The sequence below is a fragment of the Prunus mume genome, linkage group LG3, assembly GCF_029339155.1.
Source record: "Prunus mume cultivar Tortuosa linkage group LG3, ASM2933915v1, whole genome shotgun sequence".
NCBI classification, from domain to species: domain Eukaryota; kingdom Viridiplantae; phylum Streptophyta; class Magnoliopsida; order Rosales; family Rosaceae; genus Prunus; species Prunus mume.
In genome coordinates, this window is record NC_142700.1 from 20,281,804 (window position 1) to 20,294,368 (window position 12,565).

Here is a 12,565-nt window from a genome sequence, read left to right on the forward strand (position 1 = left end):
TGCCTAGGCCTAGTATGAGCCCATGCCCCTTCTTCCCCTCCCAAGTTCATCATTTCCTCCTCCCCATTCCACCTATTTCTCTCCTATCACGCCTCTTTTTCTCACATAGAAATCATGATTACTCTCTCCAAAGCACATGGCCTCCTAACCCTAAATCTTAAACTGAGAAGATATGCAGTTAATCATTATAGTCAATATTGCAGAGTTCAAGATCCTCTTAGCCATAAGTTTTGAATACCATGTCGACAACTACCTCAATCATTCTTACCTTAAATAATTGGACCACAAACATATCAAATCAATTAAAATGAAAATTTTGACACTATCGTTATAGGTTTAATTGTGTTCATCATTATCAATGATTTTGAATGAAACGTTAAAATATATATAATAGAAAAAACTATCGTTTATTAGCGTCATATAGTTTATTTTTGTTGTAAAGAAAGTAGATAAATATAAAGAAAGTAGATGAAACCCACATAAAGAAAATAAGAAAATGATAGTCAAAAGGAAAATAATGATGTTAGTTAAAGAAGACTTTGGAGATGCACAGGGAACCATCCAATTTGCCTATAAATAGGCTTGCTCATTCAATTGTAGAACACCACCGCTCCAAAGAAAAAATAAAGAGAGACAAATTTGAGAGTGTGAGAGCTTTATCTTAGAAGAGTTTTATGAGAGTAAGAAAGTTCTGTCAGTATAAAAACCATGAGAGCAAATATAATCATACTTTACTTTTCATACTCTAATTATTATTTTTATAACAATTTTCCATTTATTGGCAACACATTGTAAACTATATACTTGGGTTGGGGGATGTCCTAGAAATAGTTTGCACGACATCGACTACTGTGTAGAGCATTGACTTTGATCCAGTCGATGTAAAAACGGCAGTGAGTTCCTTGCAGTTTTTTAAAGTAAACTCATTTCCTTCGAACTCAAACAGTCTCTAAAAGCTAGTCAGTGCAGAAATCTCTGAGACTCAAAATTTTAATCTCTATCTATCTACAGATTGGGTGAAATCTTCGTGGTCGATCTTGAAAAGGTAGGCTTCGAAGACTCTCTTTCTATTTCATATGGATTCTATATTTGTAATTTGGATTAATTACCGTTATATATATGGAAATTGGATTGATTACCGTTATAACTCTTTGTTTAAATTTCTAGGAAAATTCGTGGGTCGAAGTCCAAATATTTTCCAGAACTTGTTAATCTTCAGATTGGATCTTTTTGCGTTTCTGGGTTTGTTTTCAAATTGTCTCTGCTTTAATATTCAGCCGCAAGCTTTGGGTTTGAAGCTTATACCCTGAAAGAGGTATTGAGTGATTGCCCATTAGTTGGTCTAATCTGTTTTTGGGCATTATGGGATTCTCAAGATACAATCTGTTTGATTGGTGAGGAAATGGAGGAAAATGAAAGAAATTGTGAATGTTAAAACTTTCCAGCGTTTTTGGTGTTGGTGGTGGAAAAACCCTCTCTGATAAACCAACTAGTTGTATCAGGATTGGAAAACACTGGTTGTCTCGATGTTGCTAATTGGAAAACACAGCTGAGATATATGGCCTCTTAGTTGAGTGTCAGGATTGAAAGCTTTTAGTTTCTGATCTGTTCTTGCTTTTTGTGTTTCTTTTTCTTTTTTGTGTGTGTAAAAAACCAAATTGAAACTTTAGGGTAATCTGATTGAGTGTGGAAAGATGGATAGTTCAGGTTTGGGAGGTGGTTTTTTGTCTGGTCCCAGTGGGGGGATACTAGACCTTGAATCGTCCATTCCAAGACGCCAAGAGATACAATTGGGTCATCCGTTGTTAGCACATCATCAACATCACATGAATGTGATGAGTGGCGTTAAAGGTGATCATGATCCCATTGGGCTTGTGGAAGTGAAAGGGTCAATCCCAAAAGTTTGTTCGACTACTGTCAAAGGGAAGGCAGTGGCACCTTTTAATGCCAATAATGGTTACAATTTGAGTGATGAAGACGAGCCAAGTTATACAGATGATGGTGGCGAGAACTTTGAAGGGGCCAAGGGCAAAAAGGGATCTCCATGGCAGCGAATGAAGTGGACTGATAATGTGGTTAGGCTTCTTATAGCTATTGTTGCTTGCGTGGGTGATGATGGTACGCTTGAAAGTGGCGAGGGGCTTAAGAGGAAATCTGGGATTTTACAGAAGAAGGGTAAGTGGAAGACTGTATCGAAAATAATGATTAGTAAAGGTTGTCACGTGTCTCCTCAGCAGTGTGAGGACAAGTTTAATGACTTGAACAAGAGGTATAAGAGGTTGAATGATATTCTTGGGAGGGGAACTAGTTGTAGAGTGGTGGAGAATCCTGCTCTTATGGACTCAATGCCCCACCTGTCTGCCAAGGCGAAGGATGACGTTAGAAAGATATTGAGCTCAAAACACTTGTTTTATAAAGAAATGTGTGCTTATCATAATGGACAGAGGATACCTGATTGCCATGATCTCGATCTCCAAGGTTATTCTTTACCTCTTGGGAGGGGCTCAAAAGACAATAATGGATCCGATGAAGAAGAGGCTGAAGAAAACCATGATACCGAGGATGATGAATTAGACAACGAAGATGATAATGATGCAGATAATGATAGGGAGAGGATGAGAAGAATGGGTGACAGGAAGAAGGCTAGTGAAGAGGATGGCCATTTCTGGCCACAATATGTTCTGGATAGTTTTGAAGTTGAAATGGGTGAGATTTTTCAAGACCCAACAAAGTCATTATGGGAGCGAAGAGACTGGATCAAGAAACAGAAGTTGCAACTCCAAGAGCAAAGAGTCGGCTTCCAGGCCGAAGCTTTGGAGCTTGAAAAGCAGAGGTATAAATGGCTAAGATACTGTAGCAAGAAAGACAGGGAACTGGAGAGGTTGAGGCTGGAGAATGAGAGAATGAAGCTAGAGAATGAGAGAAAGTTACTGCACCTGAGACAGAAGGAACTGGAAATAGATTTGAGGAGGTCAGATGCTTCCTTGGAGCCTTCATCTCTTGGGCTAGGAAGAGATCAGATTGATTTGGGCAGGCAGCAATAGCTTCTGAGCTCAAGTACTGTCTGTGCAATATTGGAGCGTGGTTGACATTCGGCAAAGAAGACCTTCAAGCTCAAAGCTTTGTGAGCACCATCGCTCGACTGTTTTTTTTTTTCTTTAGGTCAAACACCCATTGTCGAGTTAGTTTTAGAAATTGTTGAGACTTTTGTTGATTGTTGGATGCTTTACTGTAAAGATGCAAGTTGGTGTTTCGACCGAAAAAAGAAAAAGGATGTAACATCATGTAAGTTAGTACTGTATTTTTCCATTTTTGAAGGCATATAGTAGGTGTTGTTTATATATGGTTTAGTCTTCAAAAACATTTGCCAACGTGGGTTATGGAAATAAAAATGAATGATGCAGTCCTCTGATCCTTTTAGCCATTGCTGTAAAACCCCAGTTTTCGTTTCCAACCATTTTTTTCAACCTCGGTGGCATTCTCACATTGAATTTCAGGAAATTGTTGGTTTTTATTATTGTTGTAAATGAATGATTAGAAAAAGGTTCAAGCATTTTTATGTGCTCTAAGGTGCAGTTTTACATCCGATCTTTCCTCTCTTTTTTTCTTTTTCCCAGTGCATCTCATTTGATTTGAGGGATATGCTCACCTCAGATGTTTTCTTTTTTCCATCAAAAGAACCATAACCATACATTCACATGTAATTTTCAAGTGTATTTTTTTACAACGATATTATTCCAAATTACTCTAATATACTGGGAGTGAGATCAACATCAAATGTAAGAGGACCGGTACATTGTATTGGTTAACTAACCTATCTCACGTTTAAATGTAATTTTCAAGTAGCTCTCAACTATGGTTAACAAATTAGCCACTGAACCGTTACGAGGGCCTTTGATTGCTTTGCACCCTGGGTAAATGGAGAAAAACTTGAGTAGGTACAGAGGCACACAACAAGTGGATAATAAGACAAAGTAGCACAAGTGGTATGGCAACCTTAAAAATGCTGTGGAATGGAAGCATGAAAAATGCCACCAATGCATATTTTTCCCATTTCCCCAAGAACCTGGCTAAATTGTCAAAAACCAAAACCTGGCCATCCAACCAACAACCAAACCATACCAATCAATCAACCAAGCCAAATTCAAAGAATCATTTTTAATCACATGTGACATGCCAATTTTGTAAGGAAAACATTATCACATTCACATTCACATGCCAAATGCATAACTTTCCTACTAAAATCACCCACAAATATATATGTTTTAATTACCGAAAAAATAAAATCATCCCCAACCAAAAAGGATCCGGATCCTTCTATTATGATTTTCTTTGTCATGATATGCTTTACTTTTATTCTCCATACTCCACCTGATTAAAATTTAATCTAATGGATTTATATATTTTTTGCTTTTTTTTTTTTTTAAAAAAAACCATTCTTTTCTTGACGAACAAAAAAAAAAAAAAAAAAGAAAGAGAAAACTTGACGTTATAAGAGGGAGTGTCCATTTTGGTTTCAAACCCTGCAGTCTCCTTGTCATTCCCACCATATATATCTCCTCGTTAGGCTCTCCTCCTTTAACATTCCGAGTGCCAAGCTCAAAGGGTAACCCTCTTTGACTCTCTCTGTCTCTGACTTTATCTTACTGCAGCGATCCCATCTCTCTTTCTATTAATTTGCGTTCTTTTTTATTTATTTATATTTATATTTATATTTGTGTGGTGTTTTTGACCTTGTATTTTGCTCAAGTTTCGGAGTTCACAGATTGTTGTATTTGCATTTTTGTTATAAACAAGCAAAAGGGTCTGTCAGATCCCTGTTTTACTTTTGGTTTTCTTAGATCTCTCACTCTCTTCCTCTCTGTGTGTGTCGTATACACCATCTGTTTCAAAGGTACTGTTGCTGCATGCATCTCTGTGTGGTTACATTGTTCTTCTCTTTTACATCATTTGACGCTTTCATGAAAAGTTTTGATCTTGATCATCGAGTGTTTTGATTCACTTTGATGCTGATATATGTCTTCTCGCTCATTTTCATTGGATTTGAAGATTTTTTTGTTCTAATTACCATTTGTTAGGTGTTTTTGATTGATTCAACAACTGTCGTTCGTGAAATTTGAATTCCGGATATTCTCCAACATAGCAAAGACAAAATACACTTGACAAAATGGTCATTGGCTATTACTTTTTAGTTTTAACATAGATGTGTTGCACATAGTCTATTATATCTATCATTCTACGTGACACTTTCGGATTTGTCTATCTATTTTTTCTTAGTGATAGGTTTCGCTTTCATTCCTTTTTATCTTATAACCAATCTTTTTCAGATCATGTTTAGAAAGTCATCGTCATTCATGATTCATGGTTCTCCATTTTTTTAATTTTTAATTTTTAATTTTGTGAGTTTGATAAAGGGTATGTTGGGGAACTGTCAGGTTGTCAGAGGCAGCTATTTATTCCAATTGGTCCATTTTCCCCATATTATTCTTATGTTCTTTTGGAGTTTGGGGTTCTAAGCAATGAATTCCGATTCTTATGTTCTATTTATTCCAATGATTGGTTCTATGTTGCATGATATTTTCAAACTGTTTAAACAATAGTGGATATTTTTCCTTGGCTCCCTTTCTGATTACAGAAGTTGTCGAGTTTGCAGGTGTTTGATTTTCTGCTAAGTGATGGCTGATAGGCACCAAGATCCAACTGCTATGCAAAAGTTTTCTGGTCAGCTACATCTGGGTTCCAGCCTTTCTCAAGATTCCCACAGCCACTATGGGGGCTTCCAGAGGCCTGCTCTCAATCAAAGGCGTTTCGCATATGGAAATTATTCTAATGCAGCATTGGAGTATCCAATGAACCACGCATGTCGAGCTAATGATCCACTGGTGGCTTCAGGTGTCTTACCTGTGTGTGTCCAAGCCCCAAAAGAGAAAGGATTTTCGGGCTTCGCTATTGATTTCTTAATGGGTGGTGTTTCTGCTGCTGTGTCCAAGACTGCTGCTGCTCCAATTGAGCGCGTAAAGCTCTTGATTCAGAATCAGGATGAGATGATCAAGGCTGGTAGGCTTTCTGAACCCTACAAGGGAATCGGAGACTGCTTTAGCCGAACTATGAAGGATGAGGGAATGGTAGCATTGTGGAGAGGGAACACAGCAAATGTCATCCGTTACTTCCCAACTCAGGTCTGTCATTCCCATTTTTGCCAGTTTTTTAACTACACTCATCTCTCTCTCTCTCTCTCTCTCTGTTATCTCTTAGTCTTAATGCAATGTGCTTATATTGTTGTCTCCTGTCCAGGCCTTAAACTTTGCGTTTAAAGATTACTTCAAGAGCCTGTTCAACTTCAAGAAGGACAGGGATGGCTACTGGAAATGGTTTGCAGGTAACTTGGCATCTGGTGGTGCTGCTGGTGCCTCTTCTTTATTCTTTGTCTATTCTTTGGACTATGCTCGTACCCGTCTTGCAAATGATTCCAAGGCTGCAAAGAAGGGAGGAGAGAGGCAATTCAATGGCTTGGTTGATGTCTACAAAAAGACTCTCAAGTCAGATGGTATCGCTGGCCTTTACCGTGGCTTCAACATTTCTTGTGTTGGCATCATCGTGTACCGTGGTCTGTACTTTGGAATGTATGATTCTTTGAAGCCTGTGATCCTCACTGGAAAGCTGCAGGTAAGTGACTATCATTTAGTTTGTGTATGAATGGTTTCTTAATAACTTGTGACGATTATCTCACATGTTTTCTATTTTTAATTTTTTGGACAATTCCAGGATAGTTTCTTTGCTAGCTTTGGTCTTGGTTGGGTTATCACCAACGGCGCTGGACTTGCTTCCTACCCAATTGACACTGTCCGTAGAAGGATGATGATGACGTCTGGTGAAGCCGTCAAGTACAAGAGCTCGCTCGACGCTTTCTCTCAGATCCTGAAGAATGAGGGTGCAAAATCTCTCTTCAAGGGTGCCGGTGCTAATATTCTTCGTGCAGTTGCTGGTGCTGGTGTGCTTGCAGGTTATGACAAGCTTCAGGTGCTAGTGTTTGGAAAGAAGTATGGTTCTGGTGGGGCTTGAGTTAAAAATGAATGGACAATTCCACAATTCAACCCCCATTTAGCTACAGATATTGATGAAAAAACAACAAACTTTCATCTTGAGTTATATTTTAAATTTTTTTGTCAGGGGATTTTCACTCAATAACCTAGTGTTAGAGGATTTTGTCTCCTAAGCATTGTTCCATATTCCAGGAGTTTTGCTCTCACTGTCCTGGCTATAAGAGCTGTTCAGAGCTCATTTTGTTAAATTAATGTTTAAATACTGGTTCTTCTCTTTACATATTTATCTTGGCAGTTCTTCATAATTTTTTACTATTTCTAAAACTTCATACATAACAATTGAAATAAGAGCATCTCCATGAGACTCTCCTTCAAGGAGATCCTTAGCCAGAATAGAGAGTGGATGAAGGAACATCTCCCCATCCTTCTCTTTATTTTAGTCTAGAGTAGTCATATAAAACTGATTAGCTTTCTAACACTTCTTAACTCAAAATTAGCAAACAAATAGAGTGTGTTGTTGGAGATGCCCGAATAAATAGAGCATCACCTTCACTGGTCCGTTTGGTGACCTAGATTATACAGCTGGATGAGATTCATAATCCTAATCAAATGTTTTGGTGGCATGAAAACAACTTGAATTGGATGATGTCCTATACTACTAGGCCAAAATGTAGTAGGATTATGAATCCCATCCAAAAATTAGGATTAAGTTGGATGAGATTATGTCTAACCCTCCTAGACCATGTAATATCATATTTCAGTTAATCTAGCTTCTTAATTATTTGTAGTACCAATCACATTATTGATTTAATGTTATCATCTCCAATTCAATGTAATCAAATACGATCCTATTCTACTTCATAATTCAATTCAGTCCCAGCCAACAACATGCTGTAGGGTAGAGAAGTTTTGACTATAAGTTCTCCTTTTCTTCCTCAAGTTTTGCTTTTATTTATTTATTTAAAAGTTTTTGCAAATGAACAAGTTTTTGAGTGTTTGACCAACAGCATTTCGCGCCAGTATCACACACCAATGCCGATACTCAAATCTAATGCTCATCATCCTCCTCTCTATCTCCATGTCCACCCTCAGAGTCAGACCTCCATGTTTCGTTCCAAAGCCAGTCTCAGACCCTCTCCTTTCTCTCTTCCACACCCGCTCTCTCTCACCCCACAAACACAAGCCCACCAATTGGAACACAACCCACAAATCAGTTCAAGCAAACCCACTTCTCTCCCTATTAGAAACATGCAAATCCATGTCCCAGCTGAAGCAGATCCAATCCCAAATGATCCTCACGGGGCTAATCTCAGATGGGTTTGCTTCGAGTCGCCTAATCGCCTTTTGTGCGCTCTCAGAGTCGCGAAATCTTGATTATTGTAACAAGATTTTGTACAATACGCAGAACCCAAATGTGTTTTCTTGGAATGTGGTCATTAGAGGGTATTCGGAGAGCGAGAATCCGAGAGAAGCAGTTGTGTTGTATAAGAAAATGTTGAGAAATGGTGGGTCGAGACCGGATAATTATACTTACCCGTTATTGTTGAAAGTTTGTGCTAATTTAAAGTTGAATTTTATGGGTCGCGAGGTTCTTGGGCATGTAATGCGATTGGGTTTATATTTGGATATGTTCGTTCACAATGCTGTGATTCATATGCTTGTTTCATGCAGAAAATTAGAGGCCGCACGTAAGGTGTTTGATGAAGGTTGTGTGAGAGATTTGGTTTCTTGGAATTCTTTGATTAATGGTTATGTCCGAAGTGGGTTGGCGTGTGAGGCGTTAAGGATTTATCAGGAAATGGAGTTCGAGGGATTTAAGCCGGATGAAGTTACAATGATTGGAGTGGTTTCTTCATGTGCCCAACTAGAGGATTTGAGACTTGGGAGAAAATTTCATCGGTTGATTGAAGAGAATGGACTAAGTTTGACAGTTCCTCTTGCAAATTCACTTATGGACATGTATATGAAGTGTGGGAATATTGAGGCCGCTCAAGCATTATTTGACAACATGACAAAGAAAACCATTGTCTCATGGACTACAATGATAGTGGGATATGCCAAATATGGGTTTCTGGAAATTGCTCACAAATTATTGTATGAGATTCCAGAGAAGAATGTTGTGCCATGGAATGCAATGATTGGTGGCTATGTGCAAGCCAAGCATAGCAAGGAGGCTTTGGCTCTGTTTCATGAAATGCAAGCTAGTAATATAAATCCTGATGAAATAACCATGGTTGGCTGCTTATGTGCATGCTCACAAATTGGAGCACTTGATGTTGGGATATGGATTCACCATTATATTGAAAAACATGGTCTTTCTATAAATGTTGCTGTGGGGACTGCCCTTGTCGACATGTATGCTAAATGTGGTAATATCACAAAGGCTCTCAAGGTCTTCTGGGACATGCCAGGAAGAAACTCTTTCACTTGGACAGCTATTATTTGTGGGCTAGCCCTTAATGGACATGCACATGTTGCCATATCTTACTTTGCGGAGATGATAAATACAGGATTGGTGCCAGATGAGATCACTTTTCTTGGGGTCTTATCAGCTTGTTGTCATGGAGGTTTGGTTGAAGATGGTCGTAAGTACTTGTCCTTAATGACCTCTAAATTCAATCTTTGCCCTGAACTTAAACATTACTCTTCCATGGTGGACCTTCTAGGCAGGGCTGGTCTTTTGCAAGAAGCAGAAGAGCTTATCCATAGCATGCCAATCAAGGCAGATGCTGTGGTGTGGGGTGCATTATTCTTTGCTTGTTATATTCATAAAAATGTTTTGATAGGAGAAAGAGCCGCTTCCAAGCTTCTTGAGCTGGACCCTCATGATAGTGGAATTTACGTTTTGCTTGCAAAAATGTATAGGGAATCACATATGTGGGAGGAGGCAGAGAAGGCACAAAGTATGATGAAGGAGAGAGGAGTTGAGAAAACTCCTGGTTGTAGCTCAATTGAGGTGAATGGCGCTGTACATGAGTTTATTGTTAGAGACAAATCGCACCCTCAGTCAAAACAGATATATGATTGTTTGGTTGAGTTAACAAGACAAATGGAGCTTGTTGGCACCATATCAGAAGTTCCTGCATTTTGGGAAAATTCCACCTTGGTGCTGAATTTTATGCCACAAGTTTGATTCAGCAGGTGAAGGAGAAGAGTGCAGATGAGAAGGCCTCCATTTCGAACTGTCAGACAATGTGCAACGAGTGCATTTCCAGACTGTAGTTTGCTTCGAAGAGTATCTAAAACCAAACTTGGAGGGTAATATGATTGCAACAACTGAATAACTTCTCTATTAATTATTTATCCTTGGTGCCTCTACTTTGGTATGAATTCTTAAAGCTGCATTTCTGTTTCTTTTTCTCCTTTTGCTTTCTAATTTGTATGATTCTTCAAATTTGTCCACCCCTCCTTCCGGGTTGACATAGTTTTTGCAAAAAAAATAATATGACAAGTTTCCTGAATGAATTTGTTTCTGTGTTTGTCTTACTGACTGACAATACTTGTTGCACTAACGCCAGGGTTCTTACAAGGAAAACATGGTAGCTGTTCTTAAGCAGCACCAAAATGTTCTCAAGGTTGCTAGCCAAGTACATCTCAGTTCCATCCTATGCCAAGGTATTGGAAATTTCTCGATGTGCTTTTCGTGATCTGCTCTTTATTAGAGATTTTCTGCACGAGGTAACTGAATATAATTAAGGGCAGCAGAGTTTAGACAGGAAAGGCATACAGAGCTGCCCCTGATCCATTGTTGGTTTCTTCAACTGCTTCACTTCTTCTGTTGGTCCATTATCTCTCTCACTCACACAGTCATTGGCAGCTTCACCTTTGATTTTCTGATAGCAATGCTGAGTGCAAAATGGTTCCTTTCTCTGATTGTAAGAATAAGTTCTTGTGTTTTATTCAGGGCTTGAAATGAATCTGAAGTTAAGTGTTGGGGTAGATTTGCGTCAAAAAGAGCATGTCTAAAAATGCATGCGGCTTGTGGAGTAGCAATGAGAAAGAAGAAAGCAAAGTCGAATTAATGGGGCCCCACCCCAGGTAGCAATTGGGACAAAACGCAGCCAGCTTATTTTTGATTGCAAACGACACGTCGGCAGACAAAAAGAACAGAGAATATTTATGATTTGTCCTTCACTTCCCTTGCACGCCAGGTTTTTATTCCATCCTCCTCATCACTCATTTCATGTCTGCTCTGCTCTTATTCACCTAAAGCTTTACCTCTCTCCTTCACATGCCTGACAGCCTTTGCCATTTTGGTCAGACGACCTGCTCTTGTCCTTATCCATGGCACACCAAAAGCTCAAGTCGCCTATCAAAAACTATTGAGAGAGAGAGAGAGAGAGAGAGAGAGAGAGAGAGATGGAAGAATACATTTTTTTACCTTCCCTTCTTTGTTTCCCACATTTGGGGCAAGTAGCAATCATGTTGATAGCATCACAACTTCATTTTCATTGGTTATTTTGGGTCCTCCAATGGTTATGATGGGGTTTGATTCCCATCACTAGTAATCCCTTTGCTTAGCATCACTTAAATGTAGTAATTATACCTGGTGCTTAATGCAAACACAATAACACAATTCAACAAATTTCGTTTAATTCGATATTCTAAAAAGTGAATTTGGTCCATTCCGTTGAAATTTGGAGACAGAAGAAAATAAAATTGATTTTAATGGAGCCGCAGCCACCCACAGACAAAAAAGAAGAAGATTGCACCAACTAGAAGTGGGATCGGCGTTCATCACAAACTTTTGCGTGCCCGGGGTTATAGTTTATTTGTTCAATCATGTCATGTGTTAAAAGGGAACCACCCCCACCAACAAAACTTTAGAACATAGTTGGCCCCCTCCCATCCACATCATTATTGATGAAGTCATAGAGAAGAAAGAAACACAGCTAAGTCATTCTCATTTCCCTTTTGTTTTTGTAACGATATTCTAATAGAATCTAATTTAAATTATGGGAAGGAGACTTGAATTCAAGTACAGGGTAGAAGCATATTTAAATTACGGGAAGGAGACTTGAACTCAAGTACAGGGTAGGAAGCATATCCGCTTTAACTCCGCTCTGTCATTTCCCTTTTGTTTTAGTTTAGTTTAGAGCACCTTTTTCTTTTAAAGAAAAAATAGCTTGCAAGTTGAGTTGAGAGTCCTAACGAACCTTAACTGACACCAACTTCTTTTTTTTGGGGTCAGATGGTTTTGGTGATCTATTTTCAACCAAATTTATGCGACTGCCCTTTTTCCATATGCAAGCCAACTACTCATTGCAACCCCACAACCACAAATCTCAGGATTTGGGATCATTGATCCAATGGCTGTGGACCCCAAGCCGGTAATCAAATGTTTCAGCTCGCGCATTCTACAGCGCATGACTCTTGAGAATTATTGCATCTCTTATTTCCCCCATTTTAAAGATAAGAAATTAAGAATATGGAGGATAATGTATTTTGTTTACACAAGCAATATTCTACTTTAAATTAACTTAAATTATGAGAAGGGGGATTTGAACTCGGGTATAGAGTGA

At 38.7% G+C, this 12,565-nt stretch overlaps 3 protein-coding genes across 7 annotated transcripts; all 3 read left to right on the forward strand.

The window, feature by feature from the left end:
* Positions 1 to 837: 837 nt before the first annotated feature.
* On the forward strand, positions 838 to 3,435 carry LOC103326696 (uncharacterized). Its single transcript, XM_008228932.3, has 2 exons — positions 838 to 1,045; positions 1,168 to 3,435. The coding sequence occupies exon 2, from the start codon at positions 1,695 to 1,697 to the stop codon at positions 3,042 to 3,044; it is 1,350 nt and encodes a 449-aa protein (XP_008227154.2). The 5' UTR covers positions 838 to 1,045; positions 1,168 to 1,694; the 3' UTR covers positions 3,045 to 3,435.
* A 1,097-nt stretch (positions 3,436 to 4,532) lies between these two features.
* Positions 4,533 to 7,321, forward strand: LOC103326695 (ADP/ATP translocase, mitochondrial-like). Of its 2 annotated transcripts, none has more exons than XM_089047642.1 (4): positions 4,533 to 4,606; positions 5,654 to 6,179; positions 6,295 to 6,666; positions 6,766 to 7,321. In XM_089047642.1, the coding sequence occupies exons 2-4, from the start codon at positions 5,676 to 5,678 to the stop codon at positions 7,060 to 7,062; spliced, it is 1,173 nt and encodes a 390-aa protein (XP_088903768.1). In that variant the 5' UTR covers positions 4,533 to 4,606; positions 5,654 to 5,675; the 3' UTR covers positions 7,063 to 7,321. The 2 variants fall into 2 exon arrangements, with proteins under 2 accessions (XP_088903768.1, XP_008227151.2); XM_008228929.3 differs by lacking the exon at positions 4,533 to 4,606 and adding an exon at positions 4,740 to 4,894.
* A 647-nt stretch (positions 7,322 to 7,968) lies between these two features.
* On the forward strand, positions 7,969 to 11,569 carry SLO1 (SLOW GROWTH 1). Of its 4 annotated transcripts, none has more exons than XM_016793083.2 (4): positions 7,969 to 10,301; positions 10,562 to 10,658; positions 10,948 to 11,194; positions 11,286 to 11,569. In XM_016793083.2, exon 1 carries the CDS (start codon positions 8,095 to 8,097, stop codon positions 10,174 to 10,176), a length of 2,082 nt encoding a protein of 693 aa, XP_016648569.2. In that variant the 5' UTR covers positions 7,969 to 8,094; the 3' UTR covers positions 10,177 to 10,301; positions 10,562 to 10,658; positions 10,948 to 11,194; positions 11,286 to 11,569. The 4 variants fall into 4 exon arrangements, with proteins under 4 accessions (XP_016648569.2, XP_088905608.1, XP_088905607.1 ...); XM_089049482.1 differs by having other exon boundaries at positions 11,305 to 11,569; XM_089049481.1 differs by having other exon boundaries at positions 7,969 to 10,366; positions 10,948 to 11,569.
* Positions 11,570 to 12,565: the final 996 nt, after the last annotated feature.

Excerpts from the sequence above, each read along its gene's own strand:
- LOC103326696 (XM_008228932.3), top strand. The coding sequence starts at position 1,695 with ATGGATAGTTCAGGTTTGGGAGGTGGTTTTTTGTCTGGTCCCAGTGGG.
- LOC103326695 (XM_089047642.1), top strand. The coding sequence starts at position 5,676 with ATGGCTGATAGGCACCAAGATCCAACTGCTATGCAAAAGTTTTCTGGT. Across the intron at positions 6,180-6,294 it reads TCCGTTACTTCCCAACTCAG|GCCTTAAACTTTGCGTTTAA; the intron begins GTCTGTCATTCC and ends TCTCCTGTCCAG. Across the intron at positions 6,667-6,765 it reads TCCTCACTGGAAAGCTGCAG|GATAGTTTCTTTGCTAGCTT; the intron begins GTAAGTGACTAT and ends GGACAATTCCAG.
- SLO1 (XM_089049481.1), top strand. The coding sequence starts at position 8,095 with ATGCTCATCATCCTCCTCTCTATCTCCATGTCCACCCTCAGAGTCAGA.